This window comes from Branchiostoma lanceolatum, chromosome 9 (assembly GCF_035083965.1).
Source record: "Branchiostoma lanceolatum isolate klBraLanc5 chromosome 9, klBraLanc5.hap2, whole genome shotgun sequence".
In the NCBI taxonomy this organism is placed as follows: domain Eukaryota; kingdom Metazoa; phylum Chordata; class Leptocardii; order Amphioxiformes; family Branchiostomatidae; genus Branchiostoma; species Branchiostoma lanceolatum.
Window position 1 is genome coordinate 3,337,015 of NC_089730.1, and position 24,427 is coordinate 3,361,441.

At 39.8% G+C, this 24,427-nt stretch overlaps 2 protein-coding genes across 2 annotated transcripts in view; one reads left to right on the forward strand and one right to left on the reverse strand.

Moving 5' to 3' along the window:
- The window catches only part of LOC136441410 (zinc finger protein 436-like), a 410,847-nt gene that overhangs the window by 63,686 nt on the left and 322,734 nt on the right, over positions 1–24,427 (reverse strand). The gene's annotated exons all lie outside the window — the stretch shown is intronic.
- Positions 5,999–7,841, forward strand: LOC136441415 (zinc finger protein 554-like). Its single transcript, XM_066437699.1, has 2 exons — positions 5,999–6,086; positions 6,576–7,841. Exon 2 carries the CDS (start codon positions 6,589–6,591, stop codon positions 7,303–7,305), a length of 717 nt encoding a protein of 238 aa, XP_066293796.1. The 5' UTR covers positions 5,999–6,086; positions 6,576–6,588; the 3' UTR covers positions 7,306–7,841.

A 24,427-nucleotide genomic window follows, 5' to 3' on the forward strand; every position in this document is an offset into this window, starting at 1 on the left:
TTTCTTTTTTTTTATTTCGAAATCAGGCGAAAATTAATGAGCGCGCTGATGTCATCCATAAAAATTACTTACTGTGGCCTTATTGTGATTTCATAAGCATATAAGTGCCGATAGAGTTTTAAAGATTTCATAATTTGACGGTTTCACAGACTGGAATATTTGTAGGACCTCTTGTAGGGATAGGATGGCTGCCATAGCATCTTTTAAACAGTTTGTCAACTGATTTTGGTAGCTAGAAATCAGATCAAACCGCTGTGGTCGCCAGCTCCACCGACTGTTTCGAATTCCGTCTTTAATTATACCTCCACAGGCCGACCATACGGGAAGAGAGTGATGACAACGAGATGTTCCTGCCACATTCTACACAGAGATACCGCTGTAGGGGAAGTCGGCAGTTCGAGACCTTCTACTGGATGTCGGTGAGACGAGCTGCATCCCTAGGGGAATCCGCAACAGACGTCCGTGCATCCGTAACGTCGGGACCGAGGGGAGCCACACAACAAGCGTCGTCGACAAAAAGAAGGGAACGAGAAAGAACCAGATCTGTAGCAGAGCCACGATGTGAAGCCAATAGATTGCGCTGCTACAACCGCTACTACAGCGAGACAAAACCTGACGCCAGTTAGAAATAAATATTACGGACTGACTTGAACATGTTTATACCACGGATATACTAATATATTGTCTATTCCATTATGTATTTTGTGTGTATATAGTAGTAATCTATTGTATATGTATATCGAAATCGCACACAAGGTTATTAACCTGGCCGATGACGGTTCAAATCAAACCTGGGGTGGATGTAGCCTGACTACTTCGCGCTCCTAGCGGCTGGCCCGACGAATGCTGCACCCAAGAGGGGGTCATTAACCTCCGCCAGGGAGAGCTTGTGTAAACACAGGCTAGGGGTGGATGTACAAAAATAAAATTGAAAACCCCTCACGAATATTGTAACAATCAGTGTGTACGAAAGCTGTGATACGATTGCACGCTCTCACCAACTTGCAAGAAGATACGAGTACTAGTGCAACACCTGATCAACTCGGAACACTTAATCTTGTAATTACTGACACAGTTTTCTGTTATTGTTGTGCCATGATTCCCAAAAATGTGTTTTCCTTTGTGATATTCTTTACTGAAGTGGACTACAAAGCCAGTCACAGAAAGATGAAGTAACCAATGTTCTGTGGAGTTAGCAGGTAATTTTTAGCCTCTACCAGGCTCCGCGCTCGCTGGGAAAATAGTAGAAATCGGCCAAATAGAGTGAATAGTATGCCAGGGGTAGTCCGCTATACAGTGAAGCTCAAAAGGCGATCTACGGAGATCTGTCTGTTGAGGTCTGTCTGTTAAGACCGAATATAAAAACATGTTAACATGCTAACGGCAAGTTAGTTTAGTCCAGGAAACAGTAGGAAACCTCAGTTAAGACTGATGTCATCATAGCCAGTATCACGTAGTCATAGTCATTCCGTCTTAAAAGTCTGCCGTGCTCAGTGTACGGAAAGCCTTGTCTCTGTGTCCTTTCTTTATCCTTACTATGTTAGTCTTTCGAGGCTTCAAAGATGCAGCTAAAATAACTCGAATTATGCGTTTGTAACATGTCAAACATTTAATTTTTTTTATTGAATGAAGCAAAGCTTCTAAGAAAAATCAATCAAAAGCAGTGACATATTGCTGTTCCTGCTTTTGGCAAAAATCCGGACATCTTTAAAAGCTGTGACTTATTTACCTTTCAAAATCAAACTTTTTCATGACAATAAAAGAAGAGCCTGTCCAAGCATGTCATTCATGATAACAAAAACCAAAAACTTTTAAGACCATGAGAAACAGCTGTGATGTATGGGTATATATTGCAACATCCAGAAAGTTTATTTCAAACATCGATAAACAGCTGTAAAATGTATACTAACTAGCGCCTTTTCTTTGCTGTATGCAATAGAATTCGTCCTTGCTTTAGAAAAGGCCATACCTGCAAGGCGTTGCCAAAAAGTAATTCCCTAGGGAATGCGTTCGCGGAAATCCTAGAAAGCAGTACTATACAATAGGCTCCGCCCATGAGGCGTCGCCAAAACAAATTAGCAGGTACATATGATACATGAAATGATCTGAAGAAGACACTTAAAACTCTTTTCATACATCTTTTATAATCATATACAGTTCTGATGGAAAATAAAGTTGGCAATATATCTATTCAAGTTGCTCCTATCAAAGGATACAATCAACAATCTTCAGCATCTTCAGTGACAGTAAGCAACAAACACAATAGACCGATCCCAAAGCCACGCCCCCTGTTCGATTTTGAACACCTCCGTCAAAAACAGGGTTTGACGGACCAAACATGACCGCCGCGGCTAGGTTGAAAATAATGCCACTGACTTCGGTTTAGCTTTGTGGCACTGAAACGCTTTCAGAGCGGGCCAAATAAGAATGTTATGTCTTCTTTGTTGAAGGCTGTATCCACTGGGTAGAGTTGTTTAAGGAGGGGGTAGATGTAGTTGCGGTGAGAGCGTAATGTTTTCGGTCAATGTTAAAGCGGAATACGCCGCATAGCTTTCCCTTGTCGGTGGGCATCAGCGCCCAGTTTCTGACAAGCAGCCGATGCACGTGTAAAACAGGGTTCATATATCTGTGATAGGGTTCCCACTGTATTGACTGCATGCATAACAGCTGCATGGTATTTAGTAACCAAGAATTAGAATGCATCCTTTCACTTCCCTGTTCACTGTCAAGTTCAACCAGTTTCACACACCAGTAACTGAAGAGACGAAACTCTGAGCTAGCGGACTTTGTAGAGGTCAGCATGTGGTACAAGCTTCCTCTCCTTGAGTGCCCCATCTATTTTGTTTTTAAATTCGTTTTTGTTCTGAGCATGCATTCAACCAATACAGGGGAAAACCTGTCTCAGATATACGTACCCTGCTTTACACGTGCCATTTCTGTCCAACCAACGCTGTTTTTGTCGGAGGTGTTCGGAATAGAACAGGGGGTTCTATGGGTCTTCTATTCGTTCGCTATGGTGTTCGACAGGATCGGTCTATTAAAGAGAGCAGCAACACAGTTGAAAAGTACACAATGATGTTATTTTCTTTCTTTTCTATCCGTATATACTCGTATCATAGTTGCTCATATTCATATACCTCAAACATGTCCTGTATCTGCTATATGAGTGAGCATTTACGTCTTCTCAATGAATCACATGTAAAATAATGTTGTTTTTCCAGAGTAGTTTTGAACCACCATCTTTACTACAGCGCAGTTTTCAACTGCTTTCTTTGCTTTAGACCAGTTTAGAACTGCTTTTCATGCTAAGGCCATGATTATATGGATGACGTCCGCGCGCGCATCAATTTTCGTCCGTTCAAAAAAAGTTTTTGACCCTATGGTAAATCGTACAAAGCAGCTGCAAAATGAGTAAATGTATGCCGTATGTTGCAACAAAAAAATATTTCGGAGAATGGATACTAGTATTGTCGAATGCCAAGGTTAATTCCAAAATCAAACAAGATATGAAAGAACAAAACTGAAGAATCTATTATTCGGTATACCGTACTCCTGTGTGTTTAGTCATTTGTTCAACCTTCCTGACCACGTAGAGTTCATAATGAAGGCAACTTTATTGTTTGCCAAACTTTTTTCATTCGCACGTTCGCATTAGTTTTGGGGTTCCCAGGGGATGTCATCTGTCTGTGTACCTGAACATCCGGATTTCCCTTCATATATGATCAAATCTACAGGGCCTAGGTTAGGCTGTGTACCTGAACATCCGGATTTCCCTTCATATATGATCAAATCTACAGGGCCTAGGTTAGGCTGTGTACCCGAACATCCGGATTTCCCTTCATATATGATCAAATCGACAGGGCCTAAGCTAGGCTGTGTACCGGAACATCCGGATTTCCCTTCATATATGATCAAATAGACATGGCCTAAGCTAGGCTGTGTACCTGAACATCCGGATATTCCTTCAAATATGTCATTGATCAAATCGACATGGCCTAAGCTAGGCTGTGTACCTGAACATCGGGATATTCCTTCATATATGATCAAATCGACAGGGCCTAAGCTAGGCTGTGTACGGGTAGCTAGAACGCCTAAATGGGATGTAACTCGTATGGGCAGTGTGTACCTCAGTTTTCGGTTGATATAAATATAAAAAAATACACGCCTTATATAATACACTGAGGCGGATGTAGTCATGGACGGTACTTACCAAGATGCAACACTTCAATGGACAACACGATGTTTTCACGGCAACACAGGTCCTCACGGCTTCAGAGTCGGTACTGACAGAAGCTGGTCAATGACGGGTTTATATAGTGACTGAATGTGTGGACTGAATCGGTGGCATTTAGTCGACCATGAAACACAAGGAAGTAAACTGTTTGATTCACTGATTTGTATGACTATAGATCAGATAACAAGCAACGAAGAGCTTGGCAAATACCGCAGAAGGATTTGTGCCAAAGGATTATGTACTGCAACATGATCGTACAATTTCAAGATGGTCACACTTCACATTGACACAATCTTGACATATGTTTGACATCAGGTTACAATCTACAAACATATGTGAAAATGAGCTTAGATTGGCCGGTTCGTTCTCTTTCAAAGCCCTCTTTTACAGAAAGCCCGGCGGAGGTCACTATACTGCAGCCGCTGACAGTATCAGTATTTAGGCGCAAATCTGCTCAAAGGCCAAGTGCAATCAATCAATCCTTTATCTATTTCTAGTATAGATATCTCACGAGTATATAGGTGAATGTCAAATTTGATATTCTAGCTGTAGTATACATATACTTTAACATTTCGAATTGTAATGTTTACCTTAAGTTTGTGAACACGTCTCAAACGTTCCAAGGATGCTGCTGTTAGTAGCAGATTATCTTGGAGTTTTTATCTATCATTTTCATTTTTTTTTAGTTACTTGTTCCTTTGTCCGTGAGAAACCGTTTGCCTGTGAAGACTGCAGCAAACGGTTTCGTCAGACCTCTCATTTCAAAGAACACATGCGGACACACACAGGTGAAAACTTATCAGTGCATGTGTGAATCGAGCATAACATTATGTATTTCAGTAGAAAAAACACACAATCAGTTTGCTGATGTTTCTATCGACGGCAGTGAATGGCTGTTTGAAATGCCAGTTCTTTTTAGTGATTAATTTTTTTGTTACTACCTTGACCTCTGTTTTGAATTAGGGTTAGGATACGACTGTAAAAAATCTAATTTGAGATGTTTGAACAATATAGTGACAGAGTTAAATGTTCGTTTGACGTAAAGACATCATTGCCTGTCTGCTCTTAGTTAACTTTTTTTTACATGTATTTGTCTTTACTTTGTCAAACTGAGTCAAATGTTTGACATAATACATCCTAGCCTGTTCTACTTTTAATTAACTTCGTTTTTTACATGTATTTGTCTAAACTTTGACTTGATTTTGTTGCTCAGTTGATTTTTTTTCTATTCTAAATTACAGGATTTGTAAACTAGATCATTGGCATATAGAATAAGTTGTAATAAGCATGTTAGCTATAAATGAAATAAGGTCTTACTAGGTATCCTTGTCCTTCCGAGAGCACTGTAATATAGCAGTAATTTGTTAGCTTTCCACATTTCGATTTCGTTGATAGATTAAGGGACGTAATGTGCTGTGTTCTTTTCTTGTGAATAAACTGAAACACGGTCTGTTGTTTACCATCGTTATCTTTATCTATCAATGTCTTTTTCCTGAGAATGTTTTCTGATTTCCCTACGTGCACATCATCTCTTGTACCATGATAATTTACCAGTATTTTTCACAATGATTCACAACTTTTACTTGACAGATAAAACATTAACTAAATTTTCCGTTTTTACTTCTTTTCATGTAGTCTGATCTGACCTCATGCAAATCAATGCATATCACAATATACTACCTTTTGTTTCATGATTAGCATAACCCACTGAACCGGTTTTATCCACCCTCTCAGTCATTATATAAACCCGTCATTAACTACATACTCTATTTCTGCCAGTACCGACTCTGAAGCCGTGAGGACCTCTGTCGCCGTGAAAACAACCTGCAGTCAGTTGGGGTGTAGTCTGTCGGTAAATACTGTCCATGCGTGACTACATTTACCTGTATTTATTCACTTATTTGTGCCAAGGTCATATGAGGCATGTAATCCTATAGACTAGAATCTAATCGAAATCTGAGATAAACACCGCCCAGAGCGAGTGCTTTGTAGCTTTTGTATATCATATTTCCATCCAGGTTGCAGTTAATGCCGGGTAGATTTCGGAACATAAAATTTTGAAAATTTTTGTCCCTTTAGCAGTTATGCAAGTTTTAATGTCTTCTTATTAGTTTTGTGCTACCTTTCTCATGGCCAAATCAAATTAGATTGTCTGGCAAGGGAAGAAAACATCGTTCACAGACAACTGTTTGCTGTCAAGTCATGTTACATAATGCGATTTTGCCTTATTTTTTTCATGCAAGGTTTCTCTGTTATATGTTCCACCCACAAGGTCAATTCATCGACGCCGATATACTAGTATGTTAATAGGCATAATTGAGGTGTGGTATTTTTCTTACAGCTATTGGCTCATCATGGAAAGCAGAGCCAAAGAAGAAGAGAAGTCGGGACAAGGTTCGACACACATGGATCAACAGTACGGAGTTGACGAGAGTGAAAACCGTAACAAGAAGAACAAAGTTGAGAAACAGTACACATGTGAGCAGTGTAATAGGCACTTCAATAGGTCGGGCAATCTGAAGAGGCATATGAAGATTCACACTGGTGAGAAACCGCACGTGTGTAAGGTGTGCAACAGGCAGTTTAGTGAGCTGGTTACTCTAGAGAAACACATCCGAACTCACACAGGTGAGAAGCCGTACCAATGCGTAGAGTGCAATCGAAAGTTCCGTCAACATGGCGGGCTGATGGTACACATGCGGACTCACACTGGGGAGAGGCCCTACCGGTGTGAGGAGTGTAGCAGGCAATTTTCTGAACTCGGTATTCTGAAGGCGCATATAAGAACTCACACGGGCGAGAAACCATACAAGTGTAAAGAGTGCAGCATGCAGTTCAGCCTACAGGGTCCTCTGACAGTGCACATGCGGACACACACCGGGGAGAGACCATACGGATGTGGTGAGTGTGGCAAGCAGTTCATTGCACTGTCAAATCTTAAAAGACATATGCGGACTCACACTGGTGAAAAACCGTACAGGTGTGATGAGTGCAGCAAGCAGTTCAAAGACCTATCAACTCTCAAGAGTCATATGCGGACTCATACTGGTGAAAAACCTTACAAAGTGTGAGGCGTGCAGCAAGTAGTTCGGTAAGCTTTGTTCTTTGAAGGCCCACATGAGAACTCACATGGGTGAGAAACCGTATAGCTGTGAGCAGTGCAGCAACCTGTTTAGTGAGCTGTCTAGCCTGAAGAAACACATGCGTACTCTCTCGGGTGAGATGCTGTGAATAAATGAAGTGAAAGTGTGGGAAGATTACAACAAGTGGCTCAGTAGATGGGTCACTAAAGTAATGATGTTTTAGATGCCAGCTCTTTGATTATTTACCGATGTGAACTCTGATATACTCTTTTTGATATAAGAGTATACACGACTAAATCATACTGTAATAACGCTAACGGGTGACTAGATTACAACATATGCTTGCACGGTTAAAACTGCGTTAATCACTTCAGAACTTCGTAAAAGTATTATGTAAAAATGTGACTGTGGAATGTATAATGTCTGAAAATAGTGACAGGTAGTTACATACAAGGACACTATTAATTCGCGTAAAGGTGGCGTCGTTTATCTGCACGTTGTCTACTGAGTAGGTGAACTTCTATTCTCAGTCGTAGTTGTAGCTTGATGATCTTTTACCTTTTTTGTATATTTTTTTTCCTGGTTTTCAAAATAAGACAAACAGATGCAATAAGCAGCCATTCAGCAGGAAATGATATTGTACAGATTATGTGATAACCATGTAAAATTATAATAATTTGCCTTTTGAACTACAACTGGATTTTGTTTAAATTAGTCATTGAAGTTCTTAGGTCACTGTCTCGGTATTAGACTCATCGCGAGGAACATAGTAGATACGAAGCTTGTAGAAAAAGGTGTAGTGAACATGTTACTTTTAAATGTGTTATTTAAAATGTTTATAAGTTTTGTATGTCTTTATTGTGTACCAGTTATAAAGTACTTTAACATTGTGGCCGGGATTTCTCTGTCTTAGCTCAAGAAGCTACAGAGACTTGATAAATTCGTCATTATTAACTTAACCCTCATCCGACCGTATGGGGTCCGTTTGGACCCCAGGCGTGTTTTAATGTGTGCCATATAAACATTTTTCGTTGGAGAAAAAAATCCTTCCATGAGTTAGTTCATGTACATGTCTTACAACTCCTGAGAAATTTTTACCTGGATTGTCCGATTTTTGCGGAAGTTATACTCTAAAGTGTGCGTGTTGTCCGCTGGGGTCCAAACGGACCCCAGATAATTTCGCATTGTTTATTACGTAATTAGAAAGAAATTCCTCATAACTTCCAAACGGTATAATGTATCCTCACCAAATTTGCAGGGAGTGATGTTCACGTAAAGTTTTATAATTTCTGTAAATTTTGTGACGTTATGACGTAATATTACGTAATTATGACGTCATCGATGTGATTTTATAGGCTAAATAGGGAAGTCCCATAATATTGAAAGGTATTAAACAAAATAGAGTGTATTATTGATTTTAAGGTATGCCAAGGCATACAACGTCAATGGCGATTACGTTGACGTCAAAATGACGTCATAGAATGACGTCATGTGTCGTTAATGATCCCTGTCGTCCGCCATCTTGGATCGGCCATTTTGAAATTTTTAAATTACATTTTTTCCATTTATGACCCCAAATCACAAAAGAAAGAGACTGGAAACATTAATCTGAATGTTTCTGGTTAAGAAAATACCAGGTAGTGACGGATTTGAAGGCAAAAAGCCTGTTTATACCTAAAATAAACATCTTGTCCGCCATCTTGGATTTTTAGCGATTACGTAATCAAATTAGCATAAATTATGAATAATAGATCATAAAAGTTACATCTTAATACATATGATGTTATACATGTTGGAAAACTACTGTGGTTGAGCAAGAAAACCTGAGAAATATCATTGTTTTTAAAAAATTAGTGACTTTTTGTATAAAATGCCTGTCAGAAACCCGTTGCCATGGCCACAGGAAAAATGATAAACTTAAACTTTTATCATGGAATTGTTGCCAACTAAATTCTAGGAAAAGTCACCAAGTATGGTAGTCTTAGCATACGTCATTTGGCAGTTATACGATGTCAAAGTAGGCGCGGGCACTTTTAGCCCCCCCCCCAGTCTAGATAGGGTTAAAGGAAAATGCGGGTTCTCCTCATTTTCTGCATAAATCATCATAATGAGCTTTAATCATCAACACCAAAACTTGTCAAAATATTCTCCATAGATTATTGTAACAGGATATGCACAAGAACTACAATAAGATCCACCAGAAATATATTTAGGGGGCAAAGCAAAATGGGGTCCGTTTGGACCGCATACGGCCAGATTCGTTGCAAAAATGTGTCGGTCGGATGAGGGTTAAAGCTTCTTATGCCAGCTAGACATTGTTTTTAAGACACATTTATCAATTTCTTTTCTAATTTCATCTCATCTGGAATATTATTACAATAAGCAATTAGATATTATCCATAATCCCGTAAGATTTGGTGGTTGTAAAATAAAGGGAACAATAAATACTAGAGGCCATACTTATGGTTTGTTCTCATTCTACATTAATTATTAATAGTTTGAAAATAAACGCTTTGTAAATACACAAAGGGGTCTTTACTCGACACACAGGCGTAACATTATACAATAATGCTACGCCAAAAATAGTTACTCAAGCAACTGAATGAAAGTTTGAAACAGACGTTTCAGACAGTACCCGCTATCTTTCGTCAGTGACTAAAGATAGGACTGGGAAACCAGGTATTATACCAAAAGTCTGAATAGACCATTCAGAATAGACTATTCAGAATTTGATACCAAAACTCTGAATAGACTCTGGTTTCCCAGTCCTATCTTTAGTCATTGACGATGCTGTCTCAAACGTCTGACTGTTTCAAACTTTTTATCCCGTTGCTTGAGTAACTATTTTTGGCGTATCTTACTACCAGGATGTCTAACCTTCATCAACGTACAATAATGCTAACTCGTATGGAATGACCGTCATTTTATTGGATTATTACGTCACATGAGCTATCTTTTATTGATGTGAACTTAAAGTTGTACGCAAAAATTCTACTGTTGAACGCTTTTTTACATCGGTGACAGGTAGCTTAATTGCTATACAACGTTCGGTTAATGCAACATCGTCATGGTTTTTCCTTTTTTTTTTCCTTTTCCACAGGCCATATTTCTAGTTTGCTCACAATTTACATGATCATGAATAATAGCATAAAAAGGAAAATAGATTGTAAATACACAAAGGGCCCTTTTTTGACTTCTATATGTTATAATCATAAGCAATAATGTTTAGACAAAAACTGACCTGTACACAGTATTGGTCTCCACTATCAGTCTCTACCAAACTAACCCTTAATTGGCAAGATCTCAGCAGCCGTTGGGATGTCTGGAATAAACTTGTGCACAATTTCGCACCTCGACTAGTCATTGTATATGAATTGAAAACTAAAATTGAATGTAATGTCGTTTAAGATCACAGAACACAGTAGTTAACCACGACACCCGTGGTCAATAGTTGTTCGGGTATAAGGTTCGTGCCAGGTCGTTTTTCGTAATTTGTCACTGTAAACGTCTTTTAAGTTTATACTTAATGTTTTATACTATGTTACTCATGTTGCGTTAAGTATTATAAGTCAACCTCCTTTTATCACGGCAAATATTCTTTTATACGTTTAGTCATTTTACATTGGTTTTAATTCAATATACTATGTATATACTTCTGGTTGTTGTAGCACGGCGTATATTGTGGTATCATGTACTATGTCTGTACCACTACTAAATATATTTCTATTCCTACACATATTAAGTTTCAATAACACTTTACCATTACATATTGATATTAAAGGAGCAAAGATACGATGTCGTTGTGTAGTGAGAAAATGATAGAAAATTTAAGCCCTAATCGACTGATCCTGACTGTCCATCACAATTAGCGGTTCGAATATTTGCATTTCTACGTTTCGACGGAGGTGGGCGGGGTTATGGCATCGGTCTATTTACACTAGGCGCGTAAAACTAAAAGATCACCATGTAGCTTTTGAGTACTTTTGATAAGAAATCCGCACATAAATGTGGTAAACAGTGGCATTAAATAGCAATTTCATAAATATCACAGCAACTAGAATATTTCTAGTTTTCAAGCCTCATAAAATGCTCTGGGTGCCTTTAATCGAAGTCTAACGTGTAATCTGGTAGACCTCATTTGCATATACCCCGCCCTCACCGTCCTTTTTGCAGTCTGTGGACGGTCCGTACTTGTTGTAGGTGTTGATGCCATCAGCAGACCCGAAGCACTGTCCGCCATTTTGTACAGCAAACACGGTAAAGCCAAGGGAACGTGCGACCTGGTAACACTTTTTGGTGGGGTTTTGACGGCGACGGTAGCTGCCATCGAGGCGTGGATCTGCCCCCTCGAGTGTCGGAATGGCGCGTTTGTAGTGACTGTCCTTCCAACAACCCAGGCTGGTGTACTGACGGCTTGCGCTTCCTGTGTGAGGAAGAAGGCATTACAGTACTTAATCATGGTGATAACATTCAATCAAAGGCACAACACTATCTATTTTGTTTGCTTGTAAAATAACGTTCTTTCCGAGCCGCAGTGCACAGTTCCAAATCGGCTGCCATGTTCATTGTGACGTCATGACTGGACAAGTCACTGACTAATGTAATTACGTGGTGGGAAGAATCAAAAGCTGGAGGTATGAGGTATTTGATGGTTCGATGTTCAATAACATCCGAAGTGTGAATATTTGGTGAACATTTCTGTTATTAAACAATAGTATTATGTTTTATGTAATTTCAGGAAATTCTTAATATTGATGTCATTGGTGTCTTAGACCACTATATATATACAATTCATTGATTCATTCACCCTAATATCAGTAGCAACTAGAGCAAGAAGACAAAGAAGAAAAGAGAGACAGCAGCCTCAGAACTCTTCTGGCTTCATTTGTCCAAACTGTGGCCGAGATTGCCACGCCAGGATTAGAGCCACACGATAAGCATCAGAATCCAGAGTGCTAACATCATCTGAAAAGATGGGAGGATGCCTACTACTAATATCAGTAGAGCGGCTGATGGAAATGCATACCTGGTTTTAGCTGACAGATGAACGGCTTGTGGGAGTCGCAGTCTCTCTCAGCCCACGAGGACCATTTCCCCAAAAATCCGGCACAGCCACCGGGACCCTTTCCCCCTTTCGGTTCCCCAGGTTTCCAGTTGGAATAACCGGATGACATCAGGACTTGACCGTCCTCAAATACCCACTGCCCATCGGCGTAGGTCAGCCCAATCCAACGATCCTTTTCTGTTTTTTCTAGCTTGGGGAGAAAAGAGTTGGTCTCACTGTCCTTCGGCATGACCAACGTCCCTCCGTCTTCAGCACACGTCGCACTAGCCTCATAGCGCGTCTTCTTCTCCGCAAAGCTCTTGTAGCAAACGCCCTTAAAACGAATGTAGTCTCCTATTGGGCAATCTGGAGAGAAAGAAAAAGCACAGTGGAATTTATATCACTGCTTGAACAGACAGATTTCCGCGTTGAAAACCTGTGTATACCTGCTAGGAAATTCCTAATTTCCACGGGTTTCAATGAGTTCCCACAGTGAAAATGCGATGTGTCCCTTTTGGGGAACCTATGCACATCTGTGTAAACGGACCATTTGCGTGTACACTTTGTGTCCTTCGATGAAAACCTGTGCGCACAAGTGTGTAAACGTGTGGACATGTGTGGAAATTACATGTGTCGGCCTTTGTGTGCCAACGAGTGGTGCATAATTTAGCAGCAATTATCGCGTAATTATCACCTAATTATCTCCCCAGTTGGTCTAACCACGCGGCCCGTCCAGACACATCCGGGTACTCCTTCAAAACACCTTTTGTCACTGAAAGTAGCGTCGTTGCTATGCTACTACGCCCCTGGGACACCCCCCTTGCCCCTCCCAGCCCCCTGCCTTATACCACCTCGTCATACCGAAAGCACACGGAATCATTGCTCGTAAAGATTGACATTTTATTCACTTAATTAGAGATGAACAACAACCAATACATTCCAGCCGATACATTCTCTCAATTACATACATTTACATTTACACATGCAGTCTTTTAAAACGTTCACAGTTACACACAGACTAAGCTAACAATACCAAGACAAAAGGTGAAAACGTTCGAAGTGTCTGAATGAAAATTAACAAAAGAATACAGATACATTTAACATTAGTTCGAAACATGTACAAAACTCTAACAAATCTATTAGGTTAACAGCTACATGCATTGATAAGTTTGAATTCTACATGGATTTCAAATGTTGTTGTCTACAATTCTGTCTAACTGCTGCCCTCTAAAGGCAGAAAGTCATCGTTTTCATCGAACTGAGGTAGTCAGGCTGAACTGTCCAGTGGCGCAGTAGTGTCAGGCTAAAACCTAGCCGCACGGTCCGTATGACTCGTCGCTCGTTGCTTTACTGTATCCAGACACGCCGCTGCAATGTCCACATTCTTCATCCGACACGGAATGAAAAGTCCGGGGCGAAGCCGTAGTCAAAAGTCCAGACTGTCTTGCTTTACCAAGGAGGTCATTTGTCCATATAATCTCCGTGGCTTTACAAGGAAGTCACAAAGGTAGATTCCTGTCGCGATGTTCTGTGTTCAAACGCCGTGCATCAGTCTTGTCGTAGAATAGAAACCAGGCTCAAAATAATCCCAGGCAGGAGTCAAATAACCCACGCTAGTATCCAGACACAGAGATAGCAACAACACACATCTGCACATCTCAAATACAAACTGAAAGATTTGAAAATGGTGACAAGAACCTTGATTGGTCCCTGCTTTTTAAACCACGTGCTAACCGAGAAATACTATTGGATGTCCCTTTTTTTACTAGAATTTGCATTGACACAGACATAATTACTTGTGAAACACCGTGTATGTCTATTGCATACATTCAGATTTGAGCAGCCTGATTACTAGTTTTTCACAGATTAACAATACCTGCCAAGGACGGTGTTAAAACATGCGGCCGTGTCTTATGAATAATGACGACAGCCTGATAAATTAGTAGGTTAACAGTAAAAGTTGCAAGTAAATCGTTCTATCGACGATATAACCGGCGAGGAAATTAGAATACATCAAGTCAAATATATAACATGTCATGTTCCAAAACAACATTTACTAAAAGGCAATGGACGCCATTCAGTGCAAGGTGAACATGTTAGATGTATGTGTGTGTGTTTTACGGAGACACGGACCTATGTCGATAATAGTTCGCGTGTGACGTAGTTAATCTTTCTATTAATCAAAGTGATACACATAGCAGTCTACATTCATGTGACTTGAACGAACATCACAGTCGGTACAGAAAATTAATACAGAAAGATAAGATTTACCTTCAGTTTTTTGTCGCCCTTGTCATAGAAACAAAAGCCCAGACAGCACAATACACATCAAATCGGTGTTTATTTTTGCAACGGGCAAATGACTATTTCATAAAAGCACAGATTCAAATCAACTCGTAGATCATAGACCCAAATACAGAAGATCACGAATGGTCGATGATAAACTAACTTCGCCGGCTACAGTGAGAATATTTGCTTGCAAGTTGAACCCTCTCTCCGTAGCCGACTCCCTTAGCATACTATTCAATCCTTGATCTATTTGGCCAATTTGTACTATTATCCCCAGTCATCCTCAGGGCCTTTTAGAGGCTATGTCGATGACGTACGGTCCAGGTTTGGGGATAAGGTTTCGAACCCAAATCACCCGTATATTTTATACCTATGGAGCAGTGACGTGAAACAAGAACTTCAATGTTAGATATCGAGTTCTGTGGTTTGATTTGGGAACAATGATATGCTAATTAGACTCCGCGTGGGTACGTCGTGTTGTCTTTGTTTACAACGTGACTCAGGCTTAGACCAATGGGAGTCAAAATTTCACCAAGAGACGCCAATATTTGCAATGAAAACGCAAAGCAGGTAATATGCTGGAGTTCTCCTTAATCAACGACTCCGACCCATATGTCAATGTTTATAAGAGTGAAATCATGAGAGCATTCGTTTTGTTTTCAATACAACACCATGCCACACATTTAATGCGTTATCGTTTGGCGCCAGTATTTTAGGCTCTCCCGATTATGTAACGTATTAGACACGTATCAGGGGATTACACAATGAGGTTTTAAAGAATCATAGGTTTACGTCATTTTACCCAGGGCAAAAAGTTTAAACAATTACTCAGGCAAGGCGCTCCTTGCTCGAGGTAAATTTTCACGCACTTCACAAGTCTCTATTATCATGGTTAATTATTCCCGACACGAGATGTTTCCTAAGGTGGGAAACTTTGGACACTTTGTGTGCACTTTTGTGTGCACATGTGTCCAATCTTGGTGACACGGGGGTAGGAAAGCCGTGTACACAGCAAGGAAATGTGGGGTTTCACCATAGTGCCCAAGCTTGCAAACTTGTGGACATCTTTGTTTCCATGCAGTGTATATTACGTACAAGATGCATGTTCCACATAAGATACGCCATCAGAGACCACAAAATACAGTGGCATTGCTCCTTTAACCCTATCTAGGCTGTTTTTTTGATATCTGGAATGGGGGGAGAGAGGGACTGTTGGTGGCCCCCCTCATAACTTCCAAACGGTATCATGTATCATCACCAAATTTGAAGGGAGTAATGTACATGTGAACTTCTGTTATTTTGGTTATGTTATGACGTAATATGACGTAAGCATAAATTATGAATATTTAATCACGAAAGTCACATCTAAATAGACATGTAGGGAAACTACTTTGGTTGAGAAAGAAAAGCTTAGAAACATCCTTGTTTTGAAAAAAATAGTGAAACCCGTTCCCATGGCAACACGAAAAGTGATAAAGTTATACCATTATCGTAAAAATTTTGCAAACTAGATTTTAGGAAAAGTCATCAAGTTTGGTAGTCCTAGCATACGTCGTTTGGCAGTTATACGATGTCAAAGTTGGCGCGGGCACTTTTAGCCCCCTGTCTAGATTGGGTTAAGCTGGTATGCTGCTGTTTCGATGCTTCGAACACAGAAACGCATTAATATTGCAAACGCGCGTCTCAGGGCCTGAGAAGGATAACAAGCTAAAATCTAAGTGCTGGAAACGGTAGGGGATATTTTGCGGCCTTTCGTGCCATTCAAATTCTCTATTTTAGTGCTCGCCTTATGGGGAAAGGTGATGAACGAAAGAAGCGCACTACAGGATTGGTTCGTTTGAACCCTTGTCGCGTCCAATGGCACATAACTCAGCAAGCTATTTTAGCAGCTGGGAATATGTTTACAAGTATGGTTTTCAAGCCCCTCCATTTTTACAAGCTCGATGCACCCCCATCTAACGCGGGACCACCACTCTTTGAATAGATCTATGTCCCTTTCGAAAGACGCGTGCAGACCCAACCTAAATGTCCTGACCCAGGATTGAACCGGGGTTTCCCAGATAGCAACTTATTGAATCCAGGTGCTCAACTGCGTGGCTAATGCCAGTTGAGCTATAGAATCATTATTGGATTAAAGGATAGACCTACTAAGTGTTGCAAAAACACGCGTAAAATATCGAACAAATTAAGGCCCACCTCTCGTCGTCTTATCAAAGCACCATGGCCATTTCAGATCTCGATTCTTTGGAATGACCCAGCAACATCCTCGCTGACGGCACTGATCGGCAGTGATTCCTCCCCAGCCACAGTCATACCGCATGTAGAGTTCCGCCTTACATTCATCGTCTGTAAATATTTGAACAAGGGTGGTGTTAAAAAGAACACCGGCGACGTGAGCATTTTTTTAAAGGAGTGATAAGTTTTGTACCTTGCCGTTGAAGTGATAGTGAGAATAAACTAGCCTAGTAGTGGATTATTTATCGTAAAGAGTGTGTAGAAATGTCGAGAAGGATCATTTCAATTAATCGTAATACAGTAAAAAAAATGCCTCCGCCCCTTAGGGGTCGCCAAAAAGGTTATAGTCATTTTCCCTCTAACAGCTACTTTTAAAGTTGGAAGTTCAAACCTCATGCAGCCGTGAGATTGTTAGAGCTTTTGTATTCTTTTGGTGTTATATAATCTCATTGATTATTGAAATAAGGCGGAAATTAGCATAGTCTATTCTTATTGTTGATCTACTCTACCCACATTACATGTATTGGATCTGTTTGTGAAAGTCCTTTCAATTGCAAGAATTTCATTTTTCCATTTCATCACTAACAGTGCAAATGACTTAAACATTAACGTAACTATGCATGATGATGTTCATTCATTCACCATGCAATTCCAAATGTTAACGAATGAGTAATTAAGGTATTTCTTCTTCCTGATGCCAAGGGGTATCATCATAGGTTTTTTTTTTTTTCAAATGGTTTCTACCACCCAAAAGTCAAGACCATACCATATTCAGGACTTAATATACGTTAAGAACACTTGTAAGATATGATTTTGACAACAATTAAGTAAATTGAGGTTTATTTTGAAAATTGTATATCATTGTGTAAACCTCTGTTAAAGGCACTCTCATGTCCCCAAAATCATGACAATCAGTCGCGTCTTAATTCAGCAATCCCCTTTGAAAGATTTTGAGTAAAACGCCCCTGCAATTCCAGAAAAAGCTGTTACGAGCAAAACCCTACACTTCTTTCTCCTCACATCAAAAGCTATCTGCCATAGAATAATGAAGGTCATAGGCATCTTTAAGCCATGCCAAGTCCCATGTATAGAATACTTCCACCCTAGTACTACTGACCCTAGTAAATATACAGATCTGGTGAAGGAAATGATAACTTATGAGCCCTACCTTTTCGGGTTTCTGTAGATTCTTGTCTTTTAGTCGCCTGGATCTTGTTCAATTTCATCTCTTCGGTAGGACGCTGGGGAAAAAAAAAGTTTGAGCTCACACAAGATTGTCAGGGTTAGCATTCGTCTTTCCTGATAGGGAAGGCAAACCGATGGTCCCTTGTCTGGAGAAGTTATAGGCGTAACGCTCAAGTACAGTGTTGGACCTAGTACCTCAAAGAACACAACACATTTATCGAGAATAGTAGTAGTAACCCGATGTGCTTGGCAGCGAAGACGTCTTGCAATTCTTTACTAAAAGACATCATGCTTCACCTTAATATTGAGAATGACTGATATCCTTGCCTTTTTATATGGATGAGATAATTCAAGAACGTAAAATGACAATTAAATTGTTTGACCATCCTAAATAAGGTCCTGTAAAAGTGCATGCAACTTGGGTGGGAAATAAGAAAGAAGGATGCACTCCTCACCTCTGAAGGTGCAGGTGTTACCAACGATAGTGTAGGTGTCCCATCTGACTCAGGCACTGTTGTCACTACCGGCAAAACAGTTGTCACTTCCGGCATCATAGTTGTCACTTCCGGCATCACAGTGGTCACTTCCGGTAAAACAGTCGTCACTTCCGGAATCACAGTTGCCACCTCCGGTCCAGTAGATGGCGGAGAGATGTTCGTTGTCACAAGTGGCTCGGATGCAGACGGCTTGGTGCACGATGCAGTCTTCCATATGAATGACGTTGAAGATAAGACTGCGCCTTCCGCCTCAAAGGGCTATTTGTTATTTACAGGATGTGTATAGATTAGAAAGAAATTCATTGTCTTGTGGTGAACCGCATAGCATACATTTTTTTTTTTTCTGGAAACCTCCTTCCGAAAAAAGATTTCCATTTTTTGAATTGAAGACAAAGAAACAATTAAAATGAAGACAAAGAAAGGAATTATCATATTTTGTTTGTGTTTTTTGTTTGCTTTGCCATATTGAAAATATACGTGCAGTATTTGTTGTGTCTCTAATGAACATATCTACTGTGGAGGCATGAAGATAATATCACAGTTGTGATTGTGTGAAATACAGAATAAAGACTAAAGTCAATTCCAAGTCACCGAGAGGGTATTTAGGTAATACTTGTATTAAGTTTGAATTCATTTAGATAAAAGAATATTTCAGTCAAAACGGTTCTAAATTGTTTAGTTGAAAATGAACGTTTTAATGGGTTTAGTGATTAGATGTTTATGCTTGGCACCCAGGCATAACTCCCTGCACTTTGCATTCCGCTGTATTGTACTGTTTTAACATACATGTATTAGAACATATTAGAACAAATATATTGCAAGAGTTTACAAAGTAATATAAGTAATGCGTTTTGTGCTAGAAATATTTCTAACATATTGGAACATGCCAGAAAATATTCAAATTACCAAATAGATGCTAGAAGTGCTGCTAAACTGTCCCTTATCTCAGTTATATTGTAATAAAGATTTCGAAAATATTAGAATAAAAGGCAACAAACACCCACTCGGTAACGTGAAATTAACTGACCGGGTTGGTGTTTGTTTTGTTTTCCGGTGTTCCAGTGAGGTACATGACATGTGCAGCGATCACCCCCGTTCCGAACAAGGCTGCTAATGTAACAGCGATGGTAATGGCACGCAAAAGACAGGGACGGCGCAACGTCGCCATGCAGCTTTTCACAAACCCTCTCTTGTTTTTCTCCTCAGAGTCATCTGTGTGCAAACAGTAATTAATATTTTCTTCATCGAGCCTACGGTCACTTTGATTCCAATCTTTACACCACTTTAGTATTGGGGCATTTTCACAATGATTATGGACATTAGGTCCTGATTTGAATAGTTGCTAATAAGATACTTTTTGGAAATCTATAATGAGCTTAGGCTGCATTGGTAAATGTTAGATTTTTATATTTGTGACATAAGTTATGTTGAAGTGAGCATTGTAAGTCATAAGTCCAAGATAATCGCAAAGGTCTAAATAACAAAGTTGAAAAAGCGTCTGGTGGTATACGACCACTCTACCTCCGGACAAACTTTAGGTCATTCGACAAATTTCAGACCACATTGCAGAAGGTGAAGAAGGAGAAGAAGAAACGTCAGGGAAAACATTAAATTTCCCTCCCACGACTGCACATGTAGAACGTGTCGAAATATGAAAATGTCTTATTACCTTCTCCGATCTTGTCTGCTCCAGTCTTACCGTACAGAAGGTTGGGTATAGACGCAACCATATCCACATATGTCCTCCAGTTAGCCATAGGTGGCTGCAAGGGCGTGGTACCTAGGAAGTAATTGCAGCATACGCATTACCTCGGGTATACTGAAAAACAGGCACAACCAAAGTTGGAGACCTCACACCCCTATGAAATATTTCAACTATGCAAATGACTTCCAAATCTACATAATCTATGTATTGTGATGATTACCTTTGACATAGATGTGAAATTTCTATCACTTACCACTTACTAATTCATGGCATTTTCGCATTGATTATGCAAATCAGTTCCATACTTGCCTAATTGGTATTATTGCATCTGCTACAATTTACACGCTGGATACATCAAAGTCTTGTTACCTTCGTCAAGAAGGTTATTCGTTGATGCCTGTCTGTGTGTCTGTTAGTGAACACGATAAGTCGAGAACGCCTGGATGGTCTGTTGTCGTAGTTGGTGTGTTGGTGTGGATGTGGGAAATCTCAAGATGATTAGATTTTGGGCGAAGTAATTTGCATAATTAACGAGAAAAGTGTAAAATGTGTTATATTGTGGTTGTGTGGAAGTGTGCACTAAGAGTATGGATATGTATTGCTGAAGAAGTATTTGAAGAAGGGTGGATGTACAATATATATAGATATAAACTATGCAAATAAAGACCTTATTTGCATAATTAATGAGACAATACTTGAACTCAAGATGGACTTGATGGATGGTCATGATTTTTGGTATGTAGATAGCTTATGTCATGCTTTGTATGATTGGATGATGATTATGCAAATCAGATTCGTATTTGCATAATTAATGTGACAATTTTAAAAACCCGTTGTGGGCCATGATATGACTATTCAAATGTGACATTTGTAATCGAGGAAGATAGGAATGTTGATAGATAGAAAATATGCAAATGTAGGCCTAATTTGCATTATTAATGAGGAACTCCTATAATTCCATACTAGTAAATGACGGACGGCAATTTCATACTTGTGGCATTTGGAAGTTGTGTGATTGTGAACACCATTGAATCAATTATGCTAATAAGGACCTCGATTGCATAATTAATAAATGTTAGCATAACATTCTTTGTTAAGCTCATACCTTGGACAACTTATGTTATTTGGGTGAAGACGATCAACTGGTATGATTTATAATTGATGAGAAACACACCTAACACATCAGTCATATTTAGGTTAAAATCATTTGGCGAAGGTATGAGGTCGTAGAACTCTTGTTATTAATTATGCAATTTAAGTCCCAAATTGTATAATCGAATTTTTGATTCATTTTGTTGACACTTCCCAATCTTGACAATCCATCCTTAGCTTCTTGAGTTATGCTGCTTAGGCCATATAAGTATGAACATAAGAATGGCATCCACGCGCATCAATTTTCGTCCGTTTCCAATTAAAACAAAAAAGTTTTTAAAAACGCTGGCCACGAAACCATTTGATTAAAGTGAGGATTAAATGGTGGTTGCACGTGTAATGAATTGTATAGTCTTCCTTACCCCCTACGTATACAGTTCCTATACATCAGATATTACCTCCGTATTATTTACCGTAAGTAAATAGAAATTTAGGCCGGACGAGGCGGCTGGTATAATTTGGCTTGGCCTAGCGAACACACAGGGATCAAGTTCTCGAACCAACCAATCAGCATCCAGCAAGGCACATGTGCGGACAGACCAGCGGTTACGTTTTGGTAGCGGGTCGCTATTTAAAATTCTCGATATATCTATATCTCGTTTGACTTTATCGTAGTTTTTCGTTACTTCACACGTGGTTGCCTCCTTCCTGGTTGGATTATCGTATGTAGTCACAGGACGTCTTCCTTCGATATGCGGTGAGCCTGTTTTTTCTCTATCTGTACATGTCTTTGCCTGTTGCCAACGTCATGACTGAGGGTGGAAAGTCAAGAATTCTCATCTTGAGTCATTTCTTTGTCAATTTATTGGAAATGTTTAATTCATGACAGAAAGTTCAAGGCCTCAGACCATGTCTTCAGTTTTGGCATGTTGCTAATAGGCTGCGACGTTGTTTGGAAAGGATTCCCGGAGGGACATGTTGATGGCCACCTCCCGCAAGCAGACCTGATCATTATGGAATTGGGTTGTAGTGACAGTTGAACAAGATCCTATGAATCTTTTTTGTTTATCTAATAACCCCCTTGTTCATTCATAATAATTCTGGGCATTAATTATTAATGTCGTCTTGAGGGGTCAGAATATGTTAGCTACGTATTCCGTACTCAAGCAGACCTGATCATTATGAAATTGGATTGTAGTGACAGTTGAACAAGATCCTATGAATCTTTTTTGTTTATCTAATAACCCCCTTGTTCATTCATAATAATTCTGGGCATTAATTATTAATGTCGTCTTGAGGGGTCAGAATATGTTAGCTACGTATTCCGTACAACAGTCAACACACGCCTTCCCCATCTGCCTTTGTTGTCGCCTTTCGGCTTCTCTGGGCCGGTTTGTCACTATTCGTTCCCATTGGCGGGTGAAAATATTTTGAACGAGCCTTTGGTTAGAAATGTTACAAGGTTTGTAATCATTTCTTGAGAGACAGAATAAGTGTGCTGATTGTATTTCTCAGACGTGCTGTTTCGAACTCGCGTATAGAGACGAGTATGGTATCGCCTTGTTGTTGTGTTTTTTCTGTTTACATGCCAGACAATAAAAATTGCTGGTGTTCCCACCAAGAAATATTCTGCGTAGAGTAATTATGGGTTCTTTATTGATCACAATAACGGTCGAAAAGGTAGGCATAAATTTATTTTCGTGAAATGAAAATACAAGTTTCTGATGAATTATGCAAATGAGGTCCACATTAGCATAACTTATAGCCAGGCGTACTTACCTTTCTTAAAGGTACCTACACTTCAAAAATGAAATCCGTAGCATTTACCATAATGGACTTACACGATTCAGCATATATCATGCATTAGCATAATTTATATTCAGATGTATTCACCTTTTCTAAAGGTACCTACAAATCAAATATGACATCTGTAGCATTTATCGTAAGGGAAATAAAAGTTCCTGAATAAATCATGCAAAAGAAAAAGAAATAAATATGAAGAGCATGCCAGCAAAAACAATAGATCTCCTCCTTATATAAAAAGAAGGGAAAAAAAGAGAGAAAAGGACAAAAGTTTTCCGCACCGGTTTTCGAACCAGAGACTTCCTGATCGCCAGGTCACCAGACTACCAACTTGAGCTAGTGAGCCAGAAACGACTTATTGGAATTTTAAAGATACTTAAAGTTTAAATCTCAGTACACGGTACCATTTTGTTGGTCACATTTGGTTCATTTTCTTAACAAATCAGTTCCTTTTGTGTAATTTTGCATTAAAGATGTAATATAGCCATTTACCAACTATCTATAGCATGGCCGCATGGCGCATTGGCCTTGCGCGAGGCCTTGCATTAAAGCGCCCCATGGCGAGCTGCAGGTCGGACGAAAACGAAGCGTAGACGGAAGGACGGAAGGACATGTGAAAGCTATTACAGTACCACGCAACCACCGTGCGGTTACGTGGCAAAAAGGTTTCGGCTACACTACAAATCGTAAAAGGCAGCTGCTAGGGGTGGGTACCGGTACCGTGTACCGGTACAAAACCGGTATTTCTTAATGGACCGGTCCAAAAAAAACCGGTCCGTAAAAAATCAGTGGACCGGCGTATGGACCGATTAGAAAATTCATAGTACCAGGCTACCAGCAGGCGACCACATAACTGGTCTAAGAAAATACAACAGCAGATTCAACGAGTCGTTTTCGAAGATGTTAGCTGTGAATCATATCTAGAAACACTTAAAGGATAAGTAAACAGACGGCGAGGAGAATATAGTTATAATTTTGACACAAAGTGCAAACCTAAGAAATTAAATCGTTCCAGACATGACTTTTGGAAACTTTTACATGTTTCTCGCTCTCCAAAATATGATGTACTGCAACACTACTATAATCAGGTACAGGTACAGGTCCGGACCTGGACCTGACCCTCTGGACCTGGACCTGGACCGGACCTGAATTTTATGTACCGGTACCCACCCCTAGCAGCTGCAAAATGAGAAAATACATGCTGTAAATTGCACAAAAAATGTTTCGGAAAACGGACACTAATGTCGTAGAATTCCAAAG

Bases quoted from the DNA above. Each gene is read 5' to 3' on its own strand.
- LOC136441415 (XM_066437699.1), top strand. From the start codon at position 6,589: ATGGAAAGCAGAGCCAAAGAAGAAGAGAAGTCGGGACAAGGTTCGACA.